This window comes from Maniola hyperantus, chromosome 23, assembly GCF_902806685.2.
Source record: "Maniola hyperantus chromosome 23, iAphHyp1.2, whole genome shotgun sequence".
NCBI lineage: Eukaryota > Metazoa > Arthropoda > Insecta > Lepidoptera > Nymphalidae > Maniola > Maniola hyperantus.
Genome location: NC_048558.1, coordinates 1,139,592 through 1,166,110, shown reverse-complemented (window position 1 = coordinate 1,166,110; position 26,519 = coordinate 1,139,592). Strand labels below are relative to the sequence as shown.

At 38.1% G+C, this 26,519-nt stretch overlaps 2 protein-coding genes across 9 annotated transcripts in view; both read right to left on the bottom strand.

Moving 5' to 3' along the window:
• Shal (Potassium voltage-gated channel protein Shal) overlaps positions 1 to 4,301 on the bottom strand; it is a 72,908-nt gene extending 68,607 nt beyond the window's left edge. For all 5 annotated transcript variants that reach the window (XM_069506714.1, XM_069506715.1, XM_069506716.1 and 2 more), the window contains exon 1: positions 3,155 to 4,301. In XM_069506714.1, coding sequence (XP_069362815.1) covers positions 3,155 to 4,269 — 1,115 coding nt within the window. In that variant the 5' untranslated portion in view covers positions 4,270 to 4,301. The remainder of the gene's footprint in view (positions 1 to 3,154) is intronic.
• Positions 4,302 to 10,795: 6,494 nt separating this feature from the next.
• onecut lies at positions 10,796 to 26,126 on the bottom strand. Of its 4 annotated transcripts, XM_069506722.1 has the most exons (5): positions 25,361 to 26,105; positions 19,713 to 19,881; positions 17,456 to 17,479; positions 15,962 to 16,068; positions 14,631 to 14,765 (listed from the first exon to the last, which is right to left on the bottom strand). In XM_069506722.1, exons 1-4 carry the CDS (start codon positions 26,079 to 26,081, stop codon positions 15,963 to 15,965), a joined length of 1,020 nt encoding a protein of 339 aa, XP_069362823.1. In that variant the 5' UTR covers positions 26,082 to 26,105; the 3' UTR covers positions 14,631 to 14,765; position 15,962. The 4 variants fall into 4 exon arrangements, with proteins under 4 accessions (XP_034836774.1, XP_069362822.1, XP_069362823.1 ...); XM_034980883.2 differs by lacking the exon at positions 19,713 to 19,881 and having other exon boundaries at positions 10,796 to 14,765; positions 25,361 to 26,126; XM_069506721.1 differs by lacking the exon at positions 19,713 to 19,881 and having other exon boundaries at positions 10,796 to 14,765; positions 17,435 to 17,479.
• Between the last annotated feature and the right edge of the window lie 393 nt (positions 26,127 to 26,519).

Here is a 26,519-nt window from a genome sequence, read left to right as displayed (position 1 = left end):
TTTTATCAAACGTCAAAACGCGCACTTAGTATGCGATATTCTATGAAATCTCAAAATATGTTTTTATTTAGTTTAATCGATAATTTAAAATGGTTATTACACTTAAAACTAACAAAGGACGTGGATTTTACGTATTTTGGAAGACCCTCTATTTAATAATCACTGAGAAATAATTTATTTTTGATGTAGTCAAATACTCAATTAACACGCTTTCGCAAATGAACACGCAATAAGTGCTCATACCTACAGCATCAATATTTCATGGTATTAAGCCCTTTAGTGCCTTTTAACGATCTTTATGTGCCCTTTGAATTGAGAACCACCTCCTTTTTGGAAGTCGGTTGAAAAGGAAAAGGTGACTGACTGACTGATTGATCTATCAACGCACAGCTCAAACTACTGAACGGATCGGGCTGAAATTTGGCATGCAGATAGCTATTATGACGTAGGCATCCGCTAAGAAAGGATTTTTGAAAATTCAACCCCTAAGGGGTGAAATAGGGGGTTGAAATTTGTGTAGTCCACGCGGACGAAGTCGCGAGCATAAGCTATTGGATAAATAATCTCCTTCGTTTTAACGAATTACGCTTTAGCGTAATTAAAAAAGGGCATCAAAAGAATGCCAACATTTACATTCACTAATGAAAAAGCAATTAAAGCAAACATAAAGCATCAATATTTCACCCCCTAAGCCCTGTACGACCTTTATGTCATTTACGCCCTTAATGGCGGGAATCTTGGACGCCATGACACCTATTTTCGCGCGTAAATGTTTAATGGCGCCGACAGGTGTCAGTTCTGTGCTTTATGACCATACGACCGTCACAAATGTTAATGTTCCCATTTTGCAGATTGGATTCCGTGTTTCCTGCTACCTACGACCTAAATATAATGCGTACAAAATGAGATCTCACTCGCCATTTTAACTTTATGTGACAACTGTCATGTCAAAAGTACCTACCATTTTTGTCTCAGAATAAATACCTGTTGAAGTAGCCATATTGTGACTCCTAGTGTTAGAGCGAGATAGCTAAATGCATTTAAGCTCTAATTAGAATGTGACAAAATGATTATTCTTGTCCTTATCACCGTGGCCACTTTTTTTCTTTGTCAGGATGTATTTGTACGTGAGATCTTGACAAACAACGTAAAGTGAGGTTATATTGACTCAAGTTTTTTAATGAAATAATTGATTTGTTTTGTTGTTTTTGTTCAATAGCTGAAGCGAACGTAAATTGAAGGAATAACATTTCACAAGGAAGTAAGTACCTTTGCTTGAGCGAGAGGGACTGAGGGGGGCACGCTAGTTGCATATGTGTAAGTATATATCTGTGATTTTAGTCATTATTTAAAGGTTAACCGTACTTTTGACATGACAGTTGACACATAGAGTTAAAATGACGAATGAGTTCTCATTTTATACGGTCTATACCTTTAAGGCGAGAGTGAACGCCTTAGGTATGCAATCGGCGATGCACAATCGAAATCGACTTTACTCACGTATTTAGTCGACGTTAGCCCGACTAGTTTCGAACCCATCCGGGGTCCCTTTTCACGGGGAGTGGGGAATGAATCCCTGTGAAAAAGGACCCCGAATAGGTTCGAAACTAGTCTAGATAGATTTTAGAGGCAAGCACACTCCAACCTAGACCTCATCATTGCTTTTTATTAGGCATGATTGTCGTCATGCGAAAGCGGAGGTTTTTAGACTTCACATACCTTTGAGAAGATCACAATGGAAAACCTTCAGGCGTACAGATTTATGATGTTTTCCTTCACTGTTAAGGTAAGTGACATTTAATTGTTTAGAAATCATAAACTTTATTGCCTTTATTGCGAAACGCACGTAACCCCGAAAAGTTGCATGTACGTGCCCGGGACCGAAGTCCTGGGTCCACCGATTAGGAAGAGGTCAAGGCAGGCAATATCACATGGAAGTCCATTTTAAACTGCATCACCAGGTGAGATACGGTTACGGTTAAAGATCTGTATTCTCATTAGATCGCAATCAAGGATTGGTTTGATAAAAAATTGCTACTTGCAACATTATAGAGTCAATATCTGGAGGGTGCTCCAGTTTCGGAGTAAAACGTGTATTTTGGAGGATCTATGTGGAGATTAGAGATGGTAGTGCTTCTAGTCTATAAAAGGCGGTCACTGAAAATCAGCGTTGGGGCGTCTGGTACCTCAGATGTTTGCTATAGAGGTTTGTGTCTGAGGGGCCCGACGTCTCAACACAAGCTGAGTGGCCTACCTGTTCGAGGTGTTGCATTGCTGTACAGGACGATATTGCCTACACCATGTACCACCTATATACCTCGAATAAACATTATTCTATTCTATTCTATTCTTCTATTCTAGTCATGCATGCAGACATTGCAGAAGGATGAACGGTGCATGCTACACTTTGCATACTCGTACAGTTTTTTGGTTCAGGGGAATCATACCAAAAAATACCGATTTATTTGGCTCTGGTGGATTGTAGCAAGATTTCTGTTCCATTGGTACCATTGACTTCCGCAATATTAAGCTCTATAAATCAATAGGGATAGATCAAATAGGGTTCAATTAATTTTGCACGCCATGCTTGGCAGCATATGTGACTGATTACCTAATTTTTAAGACCCCATGTAAATAATATACATGTACCTACCATGTCTGAACAAAATAAATAAATGATTATGATTATGATTATGAGGCTTGAAAGTAGAGTACTGTCCCAGTGTAGGTTATAGAGGTCAATATAAAAATTTTGCCCTTGACCCAGTCTTGCCCTACTTATGCAAACGTCTCGCAGAAGAAAGAAATACGTACCCTAGAATTGCCGAAGAAAACGCAGGATTCCTCACGATATTTTGTATCATCGTAAGCATTTGATAAATTATAAATATGAAAGCACAGTTCAACCCCAAATTTTGGGAGTAAAAAATGTTGATAAACTTATGGTTTCCCTTTAAATTACAAATTAGATTATTTCCCATAGTGTTCCTGATGAGGTCCCATAAATTTTTTAACGGGGAATTCCAATCGTAATATTAAGTTTGGACAACGTTCCCTTATTACAGAATCAGATATGTTCCAAAAATCAGGCATTTTATTATGCCAATAGATAAATATGCTTATGCTTATGTATAAGAAGAAAGTCAATACTCACCCAAGTGTAGTCATAGTGACGATGGTGTACCAGAAGGCAGCTGGAATGGAAGTGAAGTTGGTGTCCTGCTCGTTCTTCTCCGCGTAGAACATCACCGTGGCGAAGATGATGATGGCCATCGCCAGCGAGAACACCAGGAAGCCCAGCTCGCTGGCGCATGACTTCAGCGTGTACCCGAGGATTCGCAGGCCCTGCGAGTGCCGCGAGAATTTAAAGATACGGAACACTCTGAACACTCTTAAGGTCACGAAAGCGCCTGACACGTCGTCGTTATCCGTGATCCCCAAACCGATGTAGTACGGCAGGATCGCCACAACGTCTATGATCGACATGACAGATCTCACGAATTTGCAGCGGTCCGGCGCTGCGAACAGCCGCAAGAGATACTCAGCCGTGAAAATCATCACGCAAGCAGTGTCCAAACAAAAGAATACAATTTTGTATCTCTCTCCGCAGGGCAGCGTGCCCGCTCTGCCGGGCCGGTGCCCGCAAGGCACCGTCTCCACGACGTTCGCCATCACAGACACGGCGATGAAAAATCCAGTCACATAGTAAAATACTAGAGCGGCTGTCGAAGTGTGGGGGTTCTCGAACGCCCGCCACATCTTCTGCCGCAAGTCCGTCAGCTGGGGCAGACTCTGGTCCCCCGCTTCACTGAGTTTATCGTCCATAAGCCTCTCCGCGTTCTCACGCTTCCTATCCCTGTAGTCTTCATAACAACAATCTCCGATAACGTCGGGCAATATCCCGAAGAACGCGAGCTCCTCATCGTACCCCGTCAAGCATTCGTGTTTGGGGTAATGGAGCTTGCCCGTTCTGTAGTAGTTGAGGATGTGCCGGAATATATCCGGGTCTCGGTCGAAGAAGTACTCCCGGCTGTCCTCGTCGTAGAAGAACTCTCGCTCCGTGGAGCCGAGGAGGGAGTCGGGGTACTTCTCGAGGGTGTTCCTCCAGGTCTCGAAGCGGCGGCCGGAGACGTTGATGAGGAGCTTCTCGTCCTCGGCGCGGCGCCTGTCCTTGGGCACGGGCGGCGGGGGCAGGGGGTGCGTGGCGATGGGCACCCAGCCGATAGCAGCGGCGCGCGCGAACGGCAGCCATGCGGCGACGGACGCCATAGCGTGCTCACGGCGCCACCGTCGCCGCTGTACTGAGCTGCGCCGCGCCCCTCCCCCGCGCTATTTCCGTCCGCCCGCCCAGATGGCGCGGTGTTGCCGCGTTATGAACCCAAAATACTAAAAATACTCAGGGTATTGCAGACGTTTTAAGTTTTATTGCGAACCCTGAAGATTTACGATGCGCGTTAAAACCGAAGATTGTTTATGAAATTATTCATTCTCCGAAACAGTGGCATTGTTACGCACGTTATGTTTTTGGCGTGCCAGTAGGTAAATACACTTGCGTAAATTGTTGTGTACACTGTAAACATCACCTACGTCTTTACTTCTCATATTATTTACTCACGCTGGATTTATGATTATTACTTTTCCATTATTATTTTCTTTACTACGGCATTTATATAGACTGGCTTACTGGTCCATTATTAACAAGTACAAGACATTCTAATACTTAAATTGGTAGTGAAGATTCAAACGACATATTGTGTATCATATTCAACCTTAATGCAATGTATTAAGGTTGTGTATGACACCTCATGTCTTCTGAGTCGTCTTCTAAAGAAGCCTCTATAATGTAGAGTGTGGACTATTAATTTCCGGTCTTAAAAAGATGTGTTTATCTGTCTGATTTTCATTTTTACTTATATTTTTAAAGACACTATGATACTAAACAGGTTTAACTATCCATAAACTTCTTTATCTACTAATATTATAAATGCGAAAGTGTGTCAGTCTGTCGGTGTATCTGCTAACTCTTCACGGCCGGTTTAACCGATTTTCATAGTGGCTACCTAGGCTTAGACATAGGGTACTTTTGGAAAATCCAAGAGCTCCCATGGGATTTTCAAAAACCCTAAATCCAAGCCAATGCAATCGTGCGCATCATCTATTTGGTGCAGAGCTAACTTGCATCCGGAGACTGATATAGGCTACTTTTTATCCCGAAAAATCAAAAAGATCCCACGGGATTTAAAACCCAACCTTACGGGGACAAAGTCGCGGGCATCTTCTAGTTGTAAATAATTTATCCAGTAAGATAACAAAAATAGTTCCTACACTACACACCTACCTTAAAAATAATATGTATCTTAATGAATGGAAAGAGCTAGACAAAAATTATTCTAATAGAGTAGGTCTACATCTAATACAACAAAAATGATTATTTTTCAATAAGCAATAATTAGCATTTCCATCACAAAAGTACACCATAAAACAAGTTGTGATTTTAAAAAAACCAAGAATTTTCCCCAAAATTTTCCCGAAAAAAAAGCAAACATGCACACCTGTAGCAACACGAGCCCGGGTGAAAATGAAATACGCGTGCGCGTCCCGTGACGTCACAGTCTAATAAATTGATTTTCATCCACCTGTCCCTTTCAATCCCATCACATTTTCCATCGTTCTATCTACGTCGCACGCGGCAAAACTTTGGTGACCTTTTTGTATATTTTTCAATCGCGATATTTTTTTAAATGCTTTTGTTTCTTTGAAAGACTTGAGGCCTGAGGCTCGTTTCTTTAAATGGGTTTCTCTTTTCTTCGGGCGTTTACGATTTGGTGAAATGGGCTGTGGAATACGGGTTAATGACATTAGGATGGATGCACATTGATTGATCTAGTTCTAGGGAACGCTTTTAGACACCTAGGTCACAGTGAACTAGAGTGAGTGAACTCTCGCTCGGTTTGATCCTGAATCAACGATATGTCAAATCTTTGGCTGTGGGCATAGACTTATATATTACTTCGGAAGGACAGGGCCATAGAACCAGCAAAATGGCACCGACTCATTGGTCCTAAAATGTTTATTTAGCACCAATGCAACCTCAGTGACGTCTGGATTTCAAACTATATTAAAGTTAATATTAAAGTAAATTTTTGGTTACATCACACAAAAAAAATTAAATTGTGTTTATGAACTAATAAATAATTAGTATTTTCAACTATTGAAGTGAGATAACTATATCAAGTGGGGTATCATATGAAAGGTCTTCACCTGTGCATTCTAAAACAGTTTTTTTTTTATGCATCATAGTTTTTGAATTAACGTGCATGTCGAAAAAATACTTAGTACGGAACCCTCGTTGTGCGAGCTTGACTCGAACTTGGCCGGTTTTTTAATTTATAATTGTAGGTACGGGTCAATGACATTAGAATGGATGCACATTGATTGATCTAGGGCATTCTAGGGACGCTTATACATAGACACCTAGGTCATGGTATGGTCTGATATTATGTATAGTTCACGACAGGTTGAGATGGCAATCGGGTTATGAGGCGGGAGGACGCCCCGAACACCCACACGTCACCCTCGCTCGCCCGCACCGGGTTAGGGCGGGGGCTGTGCGGGTGTGCGGGGCGTCCCCACTCAGATTGCCATCTCGACCTGTCACGTACTATCAGTACCCTTATTATAAATGCGAAAGTGTGTTTGTTTGTTGGTTTAAAAATAAAATAAATAAAATAAAAACCTTTTTTATTCGAATAAACTTTTACAAGTACTTTCGAATAGTCGGACGCATCTACCACTCGTTCGGAATGCCTTTCCTACCGAGAAGAACCAGCAAGAAATTCGGCGGTTGCTCTTTTCAAATATTTGATATAGGTATAAGGTTTGTCCTTCAATCACGTCGCAACGGCTCAACTGATTGACGTGATTTTTTGCATGAGCAGAAATAAAGACCTGGAGAGTGACATAGGCTACTTTTTATCCCGGAAAATCAAAGAGTTCCCACGGGATTTTTAAAAACATAATTCCACGCGGACGAAGTCGCGGGCATCAGCTAGCAGTAATTATATTATGTTTTAGAACTTGCACGGTGTAATAAAAAACAAAGCACTTTATAAAATTTACATTTATTCTTACATCCATATTATTTCACGTACTATGTACAGTCAGAGAGAAAGCGCACTATACAAATGCACAAATATAATCATATTATCGCTTCTATTCATTTTCGCTCATGCAGTACTCATATTAATACATATTTTAAAATAGCTTAAATAAATTTAATCGTAAAACACCATTTATATAGAAAAACAAAGATAGTACCTTCATACTTTCATCAGAGTTTAATTTTTTTTTTTAATTCTTCGATTTCTTAAATCAATGAGACTTACACAATGTGAAGATGGTAATAGATACCTATTTTTTTATAATTAATACATACGTACAAAGTGATTATTTGTGCATATAAGAACCAAACAAGAGGGCTATTGCATAAACACACTGACTTCTAATTTTCTAAATTGATAGGATGCACGCAAAATCGAACCTGACACCTCGTTCTATGAAAAATACACGTAAAGATTGCTACTTGTACTTGTGGGCAGGTTAACATATTCAGCAGTTTTAGTATATACATATTTTTTTTACCAATTTATGTATAACAGAATACACAGGTACACAGAAAATACATAGGTTTTGAAATCTAAATTTATAAAAGGAAAAGGTGACTGACTGACTGACTGACTGATCTATCAACGCACAGCTCAAACTACTGGAGGGATCGGGCTGATAGCTATTATGACGTAGGCATCCGCTAAGAAAGGATTTTGTAAAATTCAACGCCTAAGAGGGTAAAATAGAGGTTTGAAATTTGTGTAGTCCACGTGGACGAAGTCGCGAGCATAAGCTAGTTTATTATAAACTAGCTTAAGCTCTCAACTTCACTCCCTCACGGGTTGAATTTTGAAAAATCTTTTCTTAGCGGATGCCTACGTCATAATAGCTATCTGCATGCCAAAACAGCCCGATCCGTCCAGTAGTTTCAGCTGAGCGTTGATAGATCGATCAATCAGTCAGTCATTTAGTCACCTTTTCCTTTTATATATTTAGACTAGATGATGACCGCGTCGTCGATAATATTTATGTATAACATAAGTTAATGTATAATTATATAAACGAAAAAAATATACTATGTCAACACCTATTTATTTATTTTAGCTTAAAATAAATTGCACTTCCTATCATCCTTTGGTACAGTAAGGTATATAAAAAGTAAGTACTTAAGTCTTCCGTTGTATAAAAAAATTACTAAGTAAATATGTGAGCGACTGTACCGCATTATGTAGTATGTTACGGGCAAAGTGTAAAATCTGGTAGAGTTGAAACTTACCAGATACATAGTGTATTTTTTGATAGAACTTTTTAGGCAAAGAAAGAACCTAAAATGGGGTATAAGGACTACTTACCATTTACCTTTAATTATAACAGACTACGTTCTGTCTGAAAATGATAATAATATAATGAAAGTAGTAGATAGTTTCCTTTTACATGCTGCATGCATGTTTTTAAACTAATTCTAAAGCTTCTACTTTTAAGCTAATCCACGCGTTTTGACTCACAACTAATAAAATTGCTTTCGTAGTTTTTCTACCTGTACCCGTAGTACAAGATTTTACGTCTCACCAAACGAAACCAAATTCGAGAGTCGAAATACTTCCGCGTTACAGTAAACTGGATCTTAAATGCCTTGTTTTAAAGCTCAAGTTTGTCTACACTTCTACAGCCAGCGCTCCAAGCGGAAACATTGCGAAATTAAAATCAGTGGCATTGAATATTTGACTTCAATTCAAGGCTGTTTAGGTCCATTTTACTGTAACGCGGAAGTATTTCGACTCGCGAATTTGGTTTCGTTTGGTGAGACGTAAAATCTTGTACTACGGGTACTGATGGTAAAAACATACTTCAAAACAACAACTCCGACATTTCGACAAAATGTAGAACTATTTTTTTCTTCTCTTATTTTTCTTTTCAGATTACATAATATATCGCAGCAAATGTGTTTCTACCATAAAAAAAGAATCTACTTAAGTTTTGAAGTTATTTTATTTTCCGCCAGTAAACTTCAAAGTAAAAGTTATTCTAGCAGGATCACGTAGGGCCCTCATGGAATGGTTGTCAAAGTCAAATGATTTCAAAGTCAAATGATTTATTCAAAATAGGTAATAAATTACTCATATTGATGGTCTGGTATGGTGTTAGATTTGTAAGATATACTGGTGATAATTATTACGCAAACTTAAAACTAAAGCTACGAGGGTTCCAAACGCGCCCAGGTCTGAGAAGAGCCCACAACAAACTCAGCAGCAGCTTGAGTTTCAGTTTTACAAACTTCACTTAAAGAATTCGCATAAAATCAACTCTACCTGGGTAATACTATTACTGCAAGTAATTCGCACTCTGCCCGTAACACATACATAAACGTACTTGTAAAAAATAAATAAACTATGCATAAAATTATAATATTGGCTAACTAATCCTACAAATAAAAATATTATGGTAAATAGGTACATACCTACGTCGTACAGGCGTACTCTTCAAAAGACTCATGTCGGTAGGATTCCGTACCCGAAAGATGCCAACGGCCTAACTAAGCCTCCGCTATCCGTCGGTCTGTCTGTCTGTCAGCTGTCTGTATCTCATAAAACGTAAAATGTAGAGTTGAAATTTTTACAGAGTGTGTATTTCTATTGCCGCTATAACAACAAATGTGATAAAAGTTTCAAAATGGCCGCTTTGTATATTTAAAAAATACATAATCTTGTACGATGGTACGGAACCCAACGTGTGCAAGTCCGACTCGCACTGTTTTTTTAATTCACAATACTCAAAGAGCAAGTGGAAGATTTGCAGCAGTTAGAATACTTCTAACAAATGATTCACTTACTCTCAACTATGAGCATGATGCGAGCAAAACTTATAATCTAAGAGTTAATGACCTCTTCAATCGATTGATCTACAATCAATATTAACATTTTAGCGTTTAAACTACCGTAAGTGATTTCCATTATAAATAACATCTGTCCCGGCTGTACTCACGTGTTTAGTCTACGTTAGCCCGACTAGTTTCGAACCCATCCGGGGTCCTTTTTCAAGGGAGTCAGTTCGCGCACGCGCCGCGGTTGTGACCGGATGGGTTCGAAACTAGTCGGGCTAACGTCGACTAAACACGTGAGTACAGCCGGGACAGATATTATATCTAAATATATAAAATGAAAAGGTGACTGACTGACTGACTGACTGACTGACTGATCTATCAACGTACAGCTCAAACTACTGGACGGATCGGGCTGAAATTTGGCATGCAGGTAGCTATTGTGACGTAGGCATCCGCTAAGAAAGGATTTTTGAAAATTCAACCCCTAAGGGGAAATAGCGGTTTGAAATTTGTGTAGTCCACGCGGACGAAGTCGCGAGCATAAGCTAGTTTTATAATATTAACATTGTCAAAACGCCACTCAACTTAATCAACAACTCAATTAAAAAACCGTCAAATTTCTTTTAACTGTAGGTAATCAAGATCTAGGCAAGTTAATTAATGAAAAATTAATTACTTATTAATTTACAGTTGAACTTAATAAATTAATCGATGTGTAATCTGTCAACTATTATTTACCCAGCAACGTTATTTGCTTGCCAAAAATTGCACCTATGAGCCTTTTTAGGGTTCCGTACCGCAAAAGAAAAAGGAACTAACAGCCGCACTCAGAGTCGCTTAATCGTTACTTAAGACATTAATTACAATTAGTATGGATAAGAATGCCTTAAGTAACGATTAAGCGACTCTTGAGTGCGGCTGTTAGTCCATGTCCAAATCAAACGATTTAATAAGTCACCAGCTCTTCGCCTATTAATTATTAACGGCCTAATATAGGTATATTAAGCTTTTATTGATATTATTTTATTTGTTTTTATTCAATAACTAAGTTTTGCACAACTCCGACTAGATTTCTCATTAAATCTTATACATAAGTGAAGCTTGCCCTTAAATAGTATACTTATTAAGGACCATACATTAATTATATCTCACTTTACCCCATTTTCATTGTATTTACGCTGTATGTAAGCCACTGAAATGGACATATAAAAGTACGCTGGAAGAGGTATGCCATACAAAATGACAGTCGTTTTTTTGTGCCGATTCGGAGCGCCACACCGAACGTACCGGGAACTAAAATTGGAACTTCGTGTCACACCAAAAGTTATTCGAGTTGATACTATGTTAACAGATGTCTCATTACTAATATTTAGTTCCGAGTACGCTCACATGACGTTCACTGCTGCTATCAGCGCCAGTTGCTTCAAAAACAGCTCGGCAATCGCAAGTCCAGTCTACTTGTTTTAGTAGAGGTCTGTGATTTACGCTTTTCACGCCTCTTATTTTCTTTTACCATTATCAAATACATATCTTCGCTTTTCGCATATTCATATTATGTCAAATTTTCCCTTCAGTAATTAGAGATCTAAAGATGGTTTTTAAAAGTTCATTAGAATCATTCTTGGACGATTTAACCTAAATCGTCCAAGGAATCATTACATTTCAACATTTCCTTATTTTAACATTTAATCTATCCTGAGGTATTTTAGCGTTTAAACTATCGTGAGTGATTTCCATTATATAAAATATCTCTCAACAGCTATACTCACGTATTTAGTCGACGTTAGCCCGACTAGTTTCGAACCCATCCGGGGTCCTTTGTCAAGGGAGTCAGTTCTCGCACGCGTCACGGTTCTTCGACACTAGTCGGGCTAACGTCGACTAAATACGTGAGTATAGCTGTTGAGAGATATTTTATATCGAGGTATATTTTAATGTGCTTAGATAACGGGTACCACGATTAATTTGGCGTTTTTATTTGTCGATATTTCAACCCGTCACGGGTCGTGGTCACGACAGGACTGCGGTGCTGCGAGAGATGAGGTTCGAGCTGTCAAGGGCAGTAGCGAACTACCCTCTTTCTTGTTCTTTTCGCTGGAACTTCATTCGTCACTATTAAATGTCGTTCGATGCTGTCTTGGTTTGCATAATTCTACCACTTGGCATGGGTTTATTAAAAACTGCCATACCCCCCCAGGTTAGCCCGCTTCTATCCTAGACTGCATCGTCACTTACCACCAGGTGAGATTGCAGTCAAGGGCAGTCAACTTGTATCGGAATAAAAGAAATGTTGTTAAACCACGAAATAAGCTTAAAATCATTATCCTGACTCCTTTGATTATTAAAATAAGAAAAGGGTTGAATGAAAAAGAAAGTTGAAAAGAGAAAGAAAATCTACAACAAACCCCTTTAAAATGTTATATTGTAATAGTTAATGTACGATCCTTTATTAAATCTAATTATTATAATTTATATATAACATTAAGTAATATCACGCACGAATTTTACTCTCTTTGCTGTTTGTCCATTCTTGTATACATAATACATATTATTAGATTGGAATGTTATAGGTATTGTATGACGTAGAGATCTCTTGACTAGACGCAAATAAATATATAATTATACTACAGATCTCAGGAATTACAAAAATTGATGACCTAGTAGGTACCTAGTACGCTAGATATGGTATTCCATAACAAACTTTTTCTTCCACTGTGATATTATGGGATGGTTATAAAAAGCAATGGCATCAATTTTTGTAATCAACGGAGATCTAGATTGACTTAGGTATTTCACATTGTTCTTCACGATCCGATTTGATCGGATATTTCCACTAAACGTCGATTTTAGTCAAAAAAAACTATTTTGACTATAATCTGACTTGTTTATTGCGTTTACTATCAACTATGTCTTATGAAAGCAAATAATCGCTTGAATACACTTAATGTTACTTCTATCTGTTTACGAAATCTCGATAAATATACGAAAAATCTTCAATTTTTACATTTTGTCTGTCAAATTCATTATAATTAATAATAAAGTGTGTATTTGATTAAAACTTGCAAGTATGTAAAATAGATGGCGCTAACCCGATTTACCTAGCGGCAGCTTTATGCCTTTGAGGTACTCACGCTATAAGTACGTTGCAGGAAGTCTAAGTTGTATTTTTTTTAAACAATCTTAATGTAAGTGTATTCAAACGACCAAATCGCGCTATTAATATAAATTAATAAATAAAAATAATACATTTGCATCCTCCTTATACTGAAGAACAACTAAATAAACTAGACATTTGATTACGTTTGACTAGAAACATTAATATAATACATAGGTAAATTTTGAGAACGAACTCGCCATGTTTGCTCTATGTGTCAACTGTCATGTCAAAAGTAGAGTTTACCCACATTAGCGCCCGTCCCCTAGAAACGAGGACGGGGGGGCTCTTATCGAGAGTTACATTTTTGTTCCGTTTGCCGTGGAGACCCTGGGGCCATGGAGTCTTAGTGCTAAAAAAAATTACGAGACATTTCGACGCGATTAATAGCCTCATCTGGTGACAGTAGGGCTGACTCATTTTTTGCGCAACGGATCAGCCTGGCTGTCCAGCGCAGAAATACAGCCAGCATTTTTGACACCATTCCACGCGGGCATGATTTGTAGAGTAATTAGATAAGGCTAGCTTTAAGTTTTATTGTAATATTTTCAATGATTAAGGACTAAAATCGTACTTTTGACATGACAGTTGACACATAGAGCAAATATGGCGAATGCGTTCTCAAAATGTATGCACTATATAATATTGAGAGATCAGTTTCTATGGACCAACTTCGCACTATAGTCTTTACACACTGTACACTCTTAACTTGAAGTTGCCTTCGGGAAATCTGAATGAGTAGAGATGAAAGCTCTAATTTTTCAAAAAACCATTAGACGGTAGTCAAAAATTAATTATTGATAAAAAAATAGGCTAATCTTCAAAACGTGTTGATTGTAAAAACGTTGATTATAAATTAAATTTATGAGACTGAATGTGCAAAAGATATTAATTGTGTAGTTAAATTTCAACAGTTGTGTGATTTAGGGCTGGTTTTTCAATCATTTTTCAAATGGATAAACTTTAACTGGTGAATAGGTTTGACGTATTGACAGATTTTCTATACAAAAAAGTGTCAAAATCTTAAATTTATCCCTCAGATAAAAGTTATTTGATGATTGAAAAATCAGCTCTTAGTTAGGTGAATCAGCAAGTACAAAATATAGTGTTAAAAATCTGATATCAAGTCAATTTTATTGCCTTGGTTAAACTGGCTTTAGACAGCTATGTAAGAGGCGGACGATTAGCCTAATCTGCATCATTATCCTTAAATTGATCATCAAAGTTTTCATTTTCAATAAAAACTAAAGTTAAAATCAAATCAAACTGTCAATTTTATCAAATACATTCAAACACAATTTTTTTTGTGATTATCAATTTCAATTATAAAATTCCGAAAATCATCATTTTCATCAAAAATCATTCAAACAATCCGCAACCCGAGGCAACTTCGTTCTGTTTTCAAAGCACTAACAAATGCTGCTGCGGTATGGGGCGTCACAACAGGTGATCATCATTGTCATCGTGATCCTCCTCAGACTCCGCCGAGTCCAGGCTGGGCACGTGATCTAGATCCTGCAAGTCGCAATTCTGGTCTAACTCCGTAGATGGTGCGTCATCATCCTTCCACTTGTCCATAGATCTTCTGCGCGCATTCATGAAGAAATTGCCTACCGTTGTCGGTTCTAAGCCTAGTTGCCTCGCTATCGTCACTTGCATCTCTTTCGATGGTCGCTTTGTTTCCTGAAAATATATTAGAAAGTATATTAGAACTAAATTGAATATCATGATCATCAAACCCATCGCCAGCACACTACTAAATACGGGTATCTTCTCAGAATGAGAAGGTCTGAGATCATGTTCCACTTTGGTGGTCTCGGCAAATTCTATCTCCATAGTGTTGCCAAAGAGGTGTGAAGTCTAATGACTTCACACACCTTTGGCAACATTATGGAGAACTCTTAGGTATGCAGGTGTCCTCACGATGTTTTCCTTCACCGTTAAAGTAAAATATAATAATTAATTGCTTAAAACGCACACAACTCCGAAAAATTAAAGGTGTCTAGGATCGAACTCGAAACCCGAAGTCTTCAATCTAAGTTAAAATACGTTGTAGAATTTTTGCAGCCCTAAATTATAACCAGGGTCAAGATGCCATCTTGTAAAACGCTACGTCTGGTTCACTTTCTTATACGAGTAAGGTTGCGAAATTTGGGTTTTCAAAAAAGGAGTAACTGGCTGCAAGCATTTGAAACGGACTTTTTGGATTTATAGAATGTTAAATCTCTTGGCTTTAAATACCGACCATCAAGTAGATACTGGAACGAGTAAAAAAGAAAAAGAACTCATGACTCATGTCCCCCATGCTGTGAAGAAAGCTCGCTTTGTTTGGACACTCACAGAGAGCTTTGAGAGAAATTTTCTGACGTGCCATCTCATTTTCGCCTTCGCAGCTTTTTCTTTCATAAGACAGAACTCTCCCTTCCGGATTTTGATAGCAATTTTACAGATTTACGATTCGGTAGGAAACGCTTTTGGAAGAAAATAATGGGAAGAAATTAATCAGTGACGAGCCCAAATTTTTATTCCCAACATACTACTTAATCTTGGAAAGAAGGATTGTAGATAAGAAAGCTCCAGGTTGCCAAAGACGCAAGTGGTTGGACAATTTAAGGGATGGCAGGTATGAAATACAGACCTTATTACTGGATGTAAAGATTTTAAGAACAAGAACAACAGAGACTCGTGCTATCTCACTCATAAATTGCGCGTACAAAACATAGCGCGTTGGCATATAGAATAGGCGTATAGCAAACGGACGCGCTCTATGATAAGCTGAGGTATTTTTGCACCATTCAAAAATAAGTTTTCCGCACAGGTACATCAGCGTAACTTATAAATATGGTAGTACTGTAATGATAAAAATTTTGATGCAATACCTTAAAAATAGCTTGCAGAGTACGCCGCTGCAGATCTGTGAAAACCAAACGCGGCTTCTTCGGGGAAGGCAGCGTATCCGAACCCAAATCCTCCTTGCGCTTGCAGCCTGCGAAAACAACAAACTCACTTTGAACTTCAGGTCACACATACCATCAATACAGGGACAGAAGGGCTGGTTAAATTTTTGCGCAAAGGATCGGCCTGACTGGAAATGCAGCTAGTATTCTTGGCACCATTCCACGCAGCCATGATTTGTATAGTGGCATAGCGCATAACTGAGTAGGCTCCTACGGTAGTGAAGCGATGCGGGAGTGTGACAGTTGTCACAAGTTGACGAATAAGCAGGAACCTACTCAGTTATGCGTTATGCCGGCAGCTATAAATTTATTGCCCCATTTTCAATAAACATAACACATAATATAATATCGCAGAGATTGACTAAACAAACAACAAACACATCTGAAGGCTGTTTTGTGCTGGAGCAAACATGCGACAATGTAGCTAATTCAGATATAGCTACACGATCTCGAAACTAACTTTTATTAGAAAGTTTTTCTTTTTAGAATTTGCCTTGGACACACTGGATGTGTCTTGATTGAGGTCTTAAATCGAAATCTAGTGCTATCCTTTTCCGCAGCGAGCATTATGAAAGGGATAAAAACACAGCAATACATTATTGCTCCTGTGATTTTAGTTTAGTTAAGAGATTATGTACAAGAGAATCATCCACAATGAGGCATACTACACATAGGAATTTTGGGACAGCATGTGGTAATCCATTTTCAGCTGAAACTACATCGTGCTGTAGAATTTGAATATTACGGTACGACAATTTGCCGTCGAGTCTACTTCATTTTAATGTAACTTGCATTCCTGTGGCATGCCTCAATGTCGCACTGTGTTGCTCTGGCGTAAACCAACTTTAATGGCTTCAAGAGATAGTGCATGTAAAACAAGTAGTTCAAAATCTCAAAATCAAAACGAGCTTAGTAGTTAAGCCTTGATCGAAGCATAAACTGATAAAATACCCCGTATAAACACATTTATTACTGTCCATTTTTTCGTTTTCTCCCTAGCGTTAAAGTTGTGTGGAAGAGATCGCTTTTTTGTACCTACATTCTAAGATCTCTTTTGTATCCTGTAATTTTTGTTTTGTGGTCCAATAAAGAATATACGTACATACATTTATTAAATTATTTGAGAGAAACACGTCTTTCTCGATTCGTTAAAAAATCATCAAACTGTATATGTCGGTTTCTCTTCTAAAGAAAAAACTTCTTGAAGACAATTAGTACTGACGGCAACTTCTGATAGAACAATGTTCAGACTATTTCGTTGCCTACAAAAACTTAGAAAATCAATTCCATATGCATAAACTGCAGAGAAAAAGTTGGTACCCACAATCTGTTCTATTGATTTGTTAAAGATACCACCATAAAACTTAAGATTATAAATGAACTTTTCAAATTTACCCATATTTTCACGATACTCACTGCCTCTCTGAGGAATCTGGGCCGCTGAAACAAAGAAAAAGATTGCTTTACAAAAGATAATGTTACTTTTGCATTTATCACTAGACCATTCGAAGCCCTATCTATGGACAACAACCATGCCTCTAAACACAGACTACCGAAAAAGCTTTCTTTCGCACAAATCGTTAAATCAGAATAAAAGTTTATGATATAAATTTGAAAAACAAGCTCTGTGCGAAAGAACGCTGTTTAAATTAGAAATCTAAAAACTATATTCATGATTCTTTGTCATTTTTCTATAATCTATTTTTAATACATACAAAAAAGCATTTAATTAATAACACATGAATTTGTTGTATCGTAAGATTATCTTAATAAGAAGTTAATGATACAATTAATTATTAAAGCTAAAATTAAAATGTTTTTCATTATTTTAGAACCGTTTTTGATGTACACAAACTCGATTATGACCCATTCAATATTGCACATGAATTTTTCAATCTGTACTGTCATAAAACTGTAACCGTTTCGTTTATTATCATGCAAAACCATTTGAATCGATTTTGACAATTAATTTTTAACAGTTTGAAACTTATGAATCTTGTACTTAATAAGAATAATTAAAATCGGTCATGTGGAACCGAAGATAACCTCGTCGACGAAAAAACAATTGAGGTCAATTCAAAGAACTTTTCCCTGACCTGACATAAGCTAGTATGAAATGTAAATGCATACCTGGCGACAATGTAAACAACATTAACAAAGGATCTGAAATCTCGCAGGCACCTATAAAATCATATTTTAAATCTATAGCAGCCCGGGCGCGGGGGGAAAACAAAAAGGGAGGGAGGGGGGCAGCGTTAGCAGTCTAACATACATCTTGGCTTCTTGAAGCTAACAAAATACACTTACCTAATGCTAAAGAAGTATTTGTAAAAACTAAAACAGTAACAGTAAACCTTTGATGTATAGCCAGTATCGTTGCCTCATTTAAAAATTTAAACAACCGTTGATATATTATGGTAATCTAAAACTCAAATAGACTAATCGATTTCAATATTCTTCCATTAAAAGTCGATTTTACTGACCCCAAATACAATATAGATTCTAGTTCATCATAAGACACTAAAGCTATCACTTAAATTTTTAACTGAAGTGATCCATATGACCCTAAGCACAATATGTTAGTGATCATTGTTTGATGCCTCTAGCAAGGAGTAGCTTTATCATCAGACTCCAAGAATCATCCCGGATAAGCAAGCGTTCAATGAAAAGGAAAACATATTGAAATCGATCAATCGGTTTAGAAACTCTGATACCTGAAGGAAAATGCACGTATATTTTAGTTTTCAACTATATTTGCGTCAGGGGTTCAAAATCAACAAATCGGTGAGGCAAAAAGATACTGCCTATCCAAAAAACATCTATGGAGAGCAAATCTCTATTGTCATTTACACATAATAATATATTAACAAAAGAAAATCATCCATTTATTTATATTGCTTTGTCTAATATTAAAAAAATGCTTGTCACAAAGCGTGTTTCAAATAACATACTATAATTATTAATACAAATATAACAATTGATAAATACATACGTATAAATATTACCTTTGCGACAAGCTACTTGGATTTTATTATACCTATTTAGAAACCAAGTCCACTGCTACGCAGCCAAGGATAAGGTTTTTGGAAAGGGTAATCAAAATAACTTATTTTTTGGGTGCTGAACAAATTAAAACTGAACATAATCAGTTGCAGTTTCAAAATTGGAAAATGAATCAAAAATATGAATACTTAAATAAAAATACGAAAAACTTTTACCTAATATGTTTCACTCCAAAAAAGTTAATTTTTAAAGCCATTTTAAAAGACCATTTTGAAACGAGAAAATTTTTGATTATAAAGAAATTTAGGAAACATCTGTTAATATTGATGATTCAGTAGAGTAAGTCTAAATAAAGAATATTTGTGTTTTATTATTCGAGAGCTTATTTATAAAAGGATATTTCATGATGGAAGCTTTAAAAGAACCGGTGAAAATCTCAACAACAAAAGTTGTTACAGGTGTCCCACAGGGATCAATTTTGGGACCTTTCTTGTTCCGCATTTTTATCAATGATCTAGTATTGTTATTGCAATTTGAAGATGATACATATTAGGTTTTTCTATATTAACAAACTTAAAAATAATATGTAAAGGGTAACAAGAGGTATGAAAAAGGTTAAAACGGGATCTAGGGGATTTTCATGGGATGCAATCACATGGGAAGGACTCACAAGCACGAAACGTCCCCGGCAGGTTCATAACCCGGTGTTTCCCATGGGGCCTGGTGCCCCGGGTACATGGGGCCTTGGGGCACGGCAGGGGCCTGATACTCCCTGGGATAAGACTGCTGCTGCATGTTGTTTACATTGTCGCCTTTTACCGTTTGCTGGTTGGGCGTATCTGGAAAGTTAGGACTTTAGTCAATTGTTTTGGTGGTATATTTCTTAAGTTCACAAAATACATACTAATATTATACAGGGCTAAAGTTTGTAAGTTTGTTTGTAGGGGGTAATCTCTGGAACTACTGAACCGATTTTGAAAATTCTTTTACCATTAGAAAGCTAGATTATTCTTGAGTGACAAAGACTATATTTTTAAAAACAATTGAAAGATCCCTACGATAATTCGAATGAGCCGTGCGAAGCCGGGGTGGGTCGCTAGTTTATCATGATACCCTCCACTTCATCCATGTAGGTTTAGGTTTCTAAAAATTCCGTTGGACCTTTTTGATTTTCCGAGATAAAAAGTAGCCTCAGTCCGTCTCCGGGAAGTTATTTCTGTAGGAAATTGACGACCTCCCTGGCGCAGTTGTAAGTGCTGTGGTGTAATTAGTGGGAGGTCTCGGGTTCGATTCCTGGCAGGGATTTGGAATTTTAAGTGATTTAGCGTACGATTTCGTGTAGAAACCAAGGGGGCATGGGTTTATTAAATACTGCCATACCCCTTCCAGGTTAGCGCGCTTCCATCTTAGACTGCATCTTCACTTACCACCAGGTGAGATTGCAGTCAGAGCTAACTGCATGTAAATTTTAAAACAAAATTGCCTCAAACCTGTGAAAAGGTAACAGACGTACAAAAACACTAGACAAACAGACATTACGTCCGCCTTCTAATTGGAGCCGATCCCTCTCACTTTTGCGGCGCTTTAAGCAATTAAATTTCCCTTGCTCTGGCGGTGAATGAAAGAAAACATCGTGAAGAAACCTGTACGCCGGAGAGTTCTCCATATTTTTTTCGAATGCGTGTAAAGCCTGCTGATCCGCATTTGTCCAGCGTGGTGGACTATGGCGGAACCCTTCTTATTTTGAGGACACCTGTGCTAAGTAGTGATCCAGCGATGGTATGATGATGATGATGATGATGATGATGAAAGTGAATAAATAAATAAAATAACTAATAAAAATAAGATCTCCCCAGCTACCTAAATAACACTGGAGCAGTCTGCGAGGGGTCGCCGATCGATACTTCGAGCGGCGACGGGGGGGGGGGGGGGGGGTGACGTCACGGGGGGGAAGAGAGCGGGGGAACGGAGCGCGCAGGGGGCACCATGTGCTAATGTTGCGTTGTTCCGTTTTTAATGTTGTTTTAATCTGAATGTGTGTTTTCGGAAAGGTGTTTTATGGAGATAGGGGCTTTTTTGCCCATTATATTTAATGAGGTCTAGAAATCTAAATCCATACTAATATTATAAAAGCGAAAGTGTGTCTGTCTGTCTGTCTGTCTGCTAGCTTTTCACGGCTCAACCGTTCAACCGATTTTGATGAAATTTGGTGCAGAGGTAGTTTGCAACCCAGGGAAGGACATAGGCTACTTTTTATCCCGGAAAATTTAAGAGTTCCCACAGGATTTTTAAAAACCTTAATCCACGCGTACGAAGTCGCGGGCATCAGCTAGTATAAGTATACAAAAGAAAAAGGTGACTAACTGATTGACTGACTAATCTATCAACGCACAGCTCAAACTACTGGACGGATTGGACTGAAATATTTTGCATGCAGATAGCTATTATGACGTAGGCATCCGCTAAGAAAGAATTTTTGAAAACTCAACCCCTAAGGGGGCTTGATATTTGTGTAGTCGCGAGCATAAGCTGGTTCCCCATAAAAACCCTTATATCGAAGTACTAAATCACTAACAAAACACCCCAGTGACACACCCCTAAGTAAAAACTATGCCATGCTGAACACCGGTTATAATCCGTAGGGCTGTCACCTATACTCAATTTGGTCTCTACTAATATTATAAACTAACTGATGCCCGCGACTTCGTCCGCGTGGAATTAGGTTTTTTAAAACCGTGGGAACTCTTTGATTTTCCGGGATAAAAAGTAGCCTTTGTCACTCTCCAGGTCTTTATCTATACCCATGCAAAAAATCACGTCCATCCGTTGCACCGTTGCAACGTGATTGAAGGACAAACCAACAAACAAACACACTTTCGCATTTATAATAAGGGTAGTGACTAGCTGTAGGTTGATTTCGTAAAACCTGCATCAATCATTATTACAATCTCAATTGTTGAGATTGGCTAATTTTGTGCTATTCTTGTTGCAACAATGCATTATAGTCAATAGTGAGCGAGCGTCAACCAATCGGAGGTGATTGCGATCGTGAAATTGTAGCTGTCATTCTACCACAATCGAGCAGCTGATTCTAAGACTTCACCCGCGTAGATTTAGATTTTTAAAAATCTCATGGGAACTCTTTTTTCCCGAATAAAAAGTAGCCTGTCTCCAAGTCTTCGACAATACCTATCTATGCAAAAAATCCCGTTGATTTGTTGCTCGATTGCAGTGTAATTGAAGGACAAATCAACAAACAACTTTCAACCATCATTTCATGAATGTGGACGTGATTTTTTGCAAGTAGGTATAATATACTTAAAGACCTGGAGAATGACACAAGCTACTATTTATCTCGGAAAATTAAAGTCTTACGAGATTTTTAAACATAAATCTGCACGAGCTGAGTCGCGATGATCAAAGCTTTGGCCAAATATCACTATTAACACACACTACTAATACATGATGATGATGTATTAATAGTGATATTTGACCAAAGCTTAGTAAAGGATATCGAATATTCAGCTTAAAACTTAAATGCATATTCCCTCTTTATATTGAAAATCTTGCGAATTTTGAGAAGTGCATAATTTTAAAACTATAAGCAAAGTAACTTTGATAGGTACCTATTTAAATAATTTTTGGGTCTTTAATCTAGTCCAGAAATAAAAAAAATTATGACCCGTGTTCAAAGGATCTGTACGATACTTTTAATATTTTGCGAACGATAATTCAAAAGTGACAGCCCTATTAATTCCCTATCAGCATTAGTGACGCTCCATATCGACCCGACCGCATCGATTCTCGACAATCGATGCACAGCTGTCGAACTTCCTGTTTGCGTACAAATATCGATTATATTCAAATGTTTTACTGCGTTCCTGTAGATAAAAAACCGGCCAAGTGCGAGTCAGGCTCGCGCAATGTGGGTTCAATTGGGGATAATTCAAAAACTATGAATAAAAATCTGTTTTAGAATGCACAGGTGAAGACCTTTCATATGATACCCCACTTGATATACCTAGTTATCTTACTCAGAAAATTGAAAATACTAATTATTAGTTCATGACCACAATTTAACTTTTTTTGTGTGACGTAACCACAAATTCACGGTTTTCAGATTTTTCCCCAAATGTAAGCTATAAGATTTACCTACCTGCCAAATTTCATGATTCTAGGTCAACGGGAAGTACCCTGTAGGTTTCTTGACAGACCGACAGACAGACAGACAACAAAGTGATCCTATAAGGGTTCCGTTTTTCCTTTTGAGTTATGGAACCCTAAAAATGCGAATACAACTAGATAACGTCATGTTATCAGTAGGTGATGATAATATGTTATTCAAGTAGGCACTTAGCTTGTACAATTTATACTCACGTTTGACGTGAGTAATAAGCCAGGCTCACACTAAGAGAGCTACCACACAATGTTATCAGGGTACCAACGGACAACGGAGTCTTAGTAATAGGTTCCCGGGAACCTATTATTAAGACTCCGTTGTCCGTCAATCCGTCTGTCGGTCAGCGGGCTGTACCTCGTGAACCGTAATAAAGTGACGTGCCGCATCGATTGTCCACGAATCGATGCGACACAGCGGACGGTCGCGGTGTTTGTAAACTCATCGATTTTATTTAATTAATTTTTTGTCTATTTTCTACTGTATTTATATATGCATGCTTCTACATGTCCATAAAAGTATCTTTCCACACTAAAGTCTTTAGTCTTATGTGAAAGACATGTTGCAGTACCAATGCCGGAGAGAAGGTATACTAGAAATTTAATTTTACTTTATTAATTGGGTATTTTACTACTTTTGAATTTGATAAATATTATTACTTTATTATAAACTAGGATGAAAATAATGACGTACGGTGAAAAAAATATTAAAATCCAACAAAGATTTACAAAGTTATAGGCATTTTAATTTTGGAGTGGGATGGTCTTCTATCCCTTTCTCGCAAAACGAAAATTTGTATGAAACCGCACGAAGCTACTACGGCATTTGTCAAAATGACGTCATAATTCTATATTGCTATCTCTGTCTAATCAGAAGTATTTAAATGCTTATAACTTGTTTATTATTTGATCGATTTAATTAGTTTTTTCAGTTTACGTCATTATTTTTATCCTAGTTTATAATAAAGTAGGTAATAAAAAAATTGGAGTCAAATACTCAATTATTTTATGTAGTAAGTATTTTATTTTTATTTATTTTGACTAAACTTGTAATTATGGGTATGTTAACCTGAAATAAATCAATTTTATTTATTATTATTTTATTTATTTTATCTGAAGGTCTACCTATTCCAGGAAACTGTCTGACCGACAACTAAACGAACAACTCACACCACCATTGGCTCTATGAAATTTTGCATGTGAACTCACTATAACCTAAACAATCCACCCTCAAAGAATCTCATACCCGGGTCAGCTAGTTCATTAAAATATTGTAAGATCACTAACCGAAAACCCCGCTTTTTCTAAATTCAACTCTGTTTAAATAGAAAAGTGTAGTTTAAGTTTAATTATAAACGATCCCGAATATCCATCTAACTGCTGTACCTACCTTGTCCATTTAGTACAATATCCATTGAAATACTGTAAAAAGCACGCTCTTTTTAAATTCACCTCTATATAAAGTGGAAAGTGTCAACCCTACGAGCCGAGCCCCGGCCACACGAGTAGATATACCGGCAGTAGTGACGTGCCGCATCGATTGTTCACGAATCGATGCACAGCTGACGTTCGCGGTGTTTGTAAACTCATCGATTTTATTCAAATTTTTATTTTGGCGATAACTAGTAGCTAGGATGCGGGTTTTGGTAAAAACACTTTTGTTTCTAACGTAATGTTTATGATGATAGTAAGTAAGTTTTGAAAACTTGTAGCTAGTTAGAAATTCTATAAAAAAAAATGCTGGTTTTCGTGAAAATTGTACCCTGCTGTCAAATTATTAACTGTTATTGAACATTTGACGTTTTCTAAAATCTTGGTAAAATTTAAAAATTTAAATAGGTATCCATATAAAAGATAAAATCAAATTAGAACCATAAAAACAAATACATTTTTTGATAAAACTTAAACTATAACAATAAAATGAGTTAAATTAAACAAAAATAGTCAAAAAATCAAACAAAAATATCACTCCTTTTTCAGGACTAGACACTCAGTATTGAGTACATTTGAAAAAAATACCAAAAAAAGTTATAAGGAAAAATCCCCCAATAACAAACTAGTTTACACCTATACCTTTACTTACCTGACGCCACTTAAAAATATAATCTAAAAAAAATATATACTAAAACATGCCGCACGTACCTGCTAACCTTAATGCTGACATCCTCTGAAACTCCGGCTCCTGAAGCCATTTCCACATCCTCCTGAACGTCTCCCTCCCAGACTTGAGCTTCGACCATGGCTTGGGATTCCTTAGCAAGTCACTTAAAGTCCCTTGCGATCTACATAACACCCTTTGCGCAAATATCGCCTGAGGAATCGAGTACCTCTTCAGTTCCCCACTTATCCTTTGAGCCAGTTCCTTGGTATTAATTTCTTCGGTATCAGCTTGAGCTTGAGCTTGAGCCTGTTCATCCCTCGTTTCTCGCGCTAACAACGCAGCATTCAAATCCAATCCTGGACTCGGTAGAGGAGGAGTTGGCGAGCGTCTTTCGAACGAATTGGGGGAAACACTCCGTCTGCTGTACGCCGATTGGGGGGATAAAGGTTCGTTGTACGGCGCGGGGGATAAAGACGCGTATGATTGCTGTTGCTGGATAACCGTGAACGTTCCCCCCGCATGGTAAGCGAATTTGTCCGAGACTGTGCTTATTGGGGGAAGTGGTAGTAAAGGCGTTAATGTCGCGTAGGACGCTGGCTCTAGCCCCGGCGGCGTCAAGCGTCCGTTGACTGCGGACAGCGGGTGGAACGCAGCGTCACCATCGGGTAGCAAGTCTGCTGGGGACAGCCTGGGTGGCGATGCGTTGCTAGGCGCCACTATGACGGTGAGAGGCGCCCGGTCGCGTAGTCTAGCGTCGTCCATGGCGCGCGGCCGGCGGCAGCGGGGTCGCGCGGGCGACTGAAAAACGCTTGCGCGGCGCACCCTACCTCCCCCACGTTCCTGCAAACACCCCTATTGTATCACCCTCCAACCAAAACATCCTATATCCTATCCAACCACGCAATTTTCAACCTTATACCACAACAAATTGAATGCCTTTCAGATCGGACTTATAAGTCTAGTCCGGTCCGTGACGTGAACACTACAATGCACCCTTAACCTACCCTGGCGCTACAAACGAAAGCTTTTCCTATAACTCTTAAATGCTCGCTGTACATTACCAACTCTTGTTCAATCGTGATGTCTTCATAGTATTTTGGAGTAGCAATGGATTGGGAATTTTAGTGTTTTCAGTGTGTTTGTTGTGTTTTTGGTAGCCGGTGTCCCCGTTCGAGGTACTGTCACTTATAGTTGGTACCT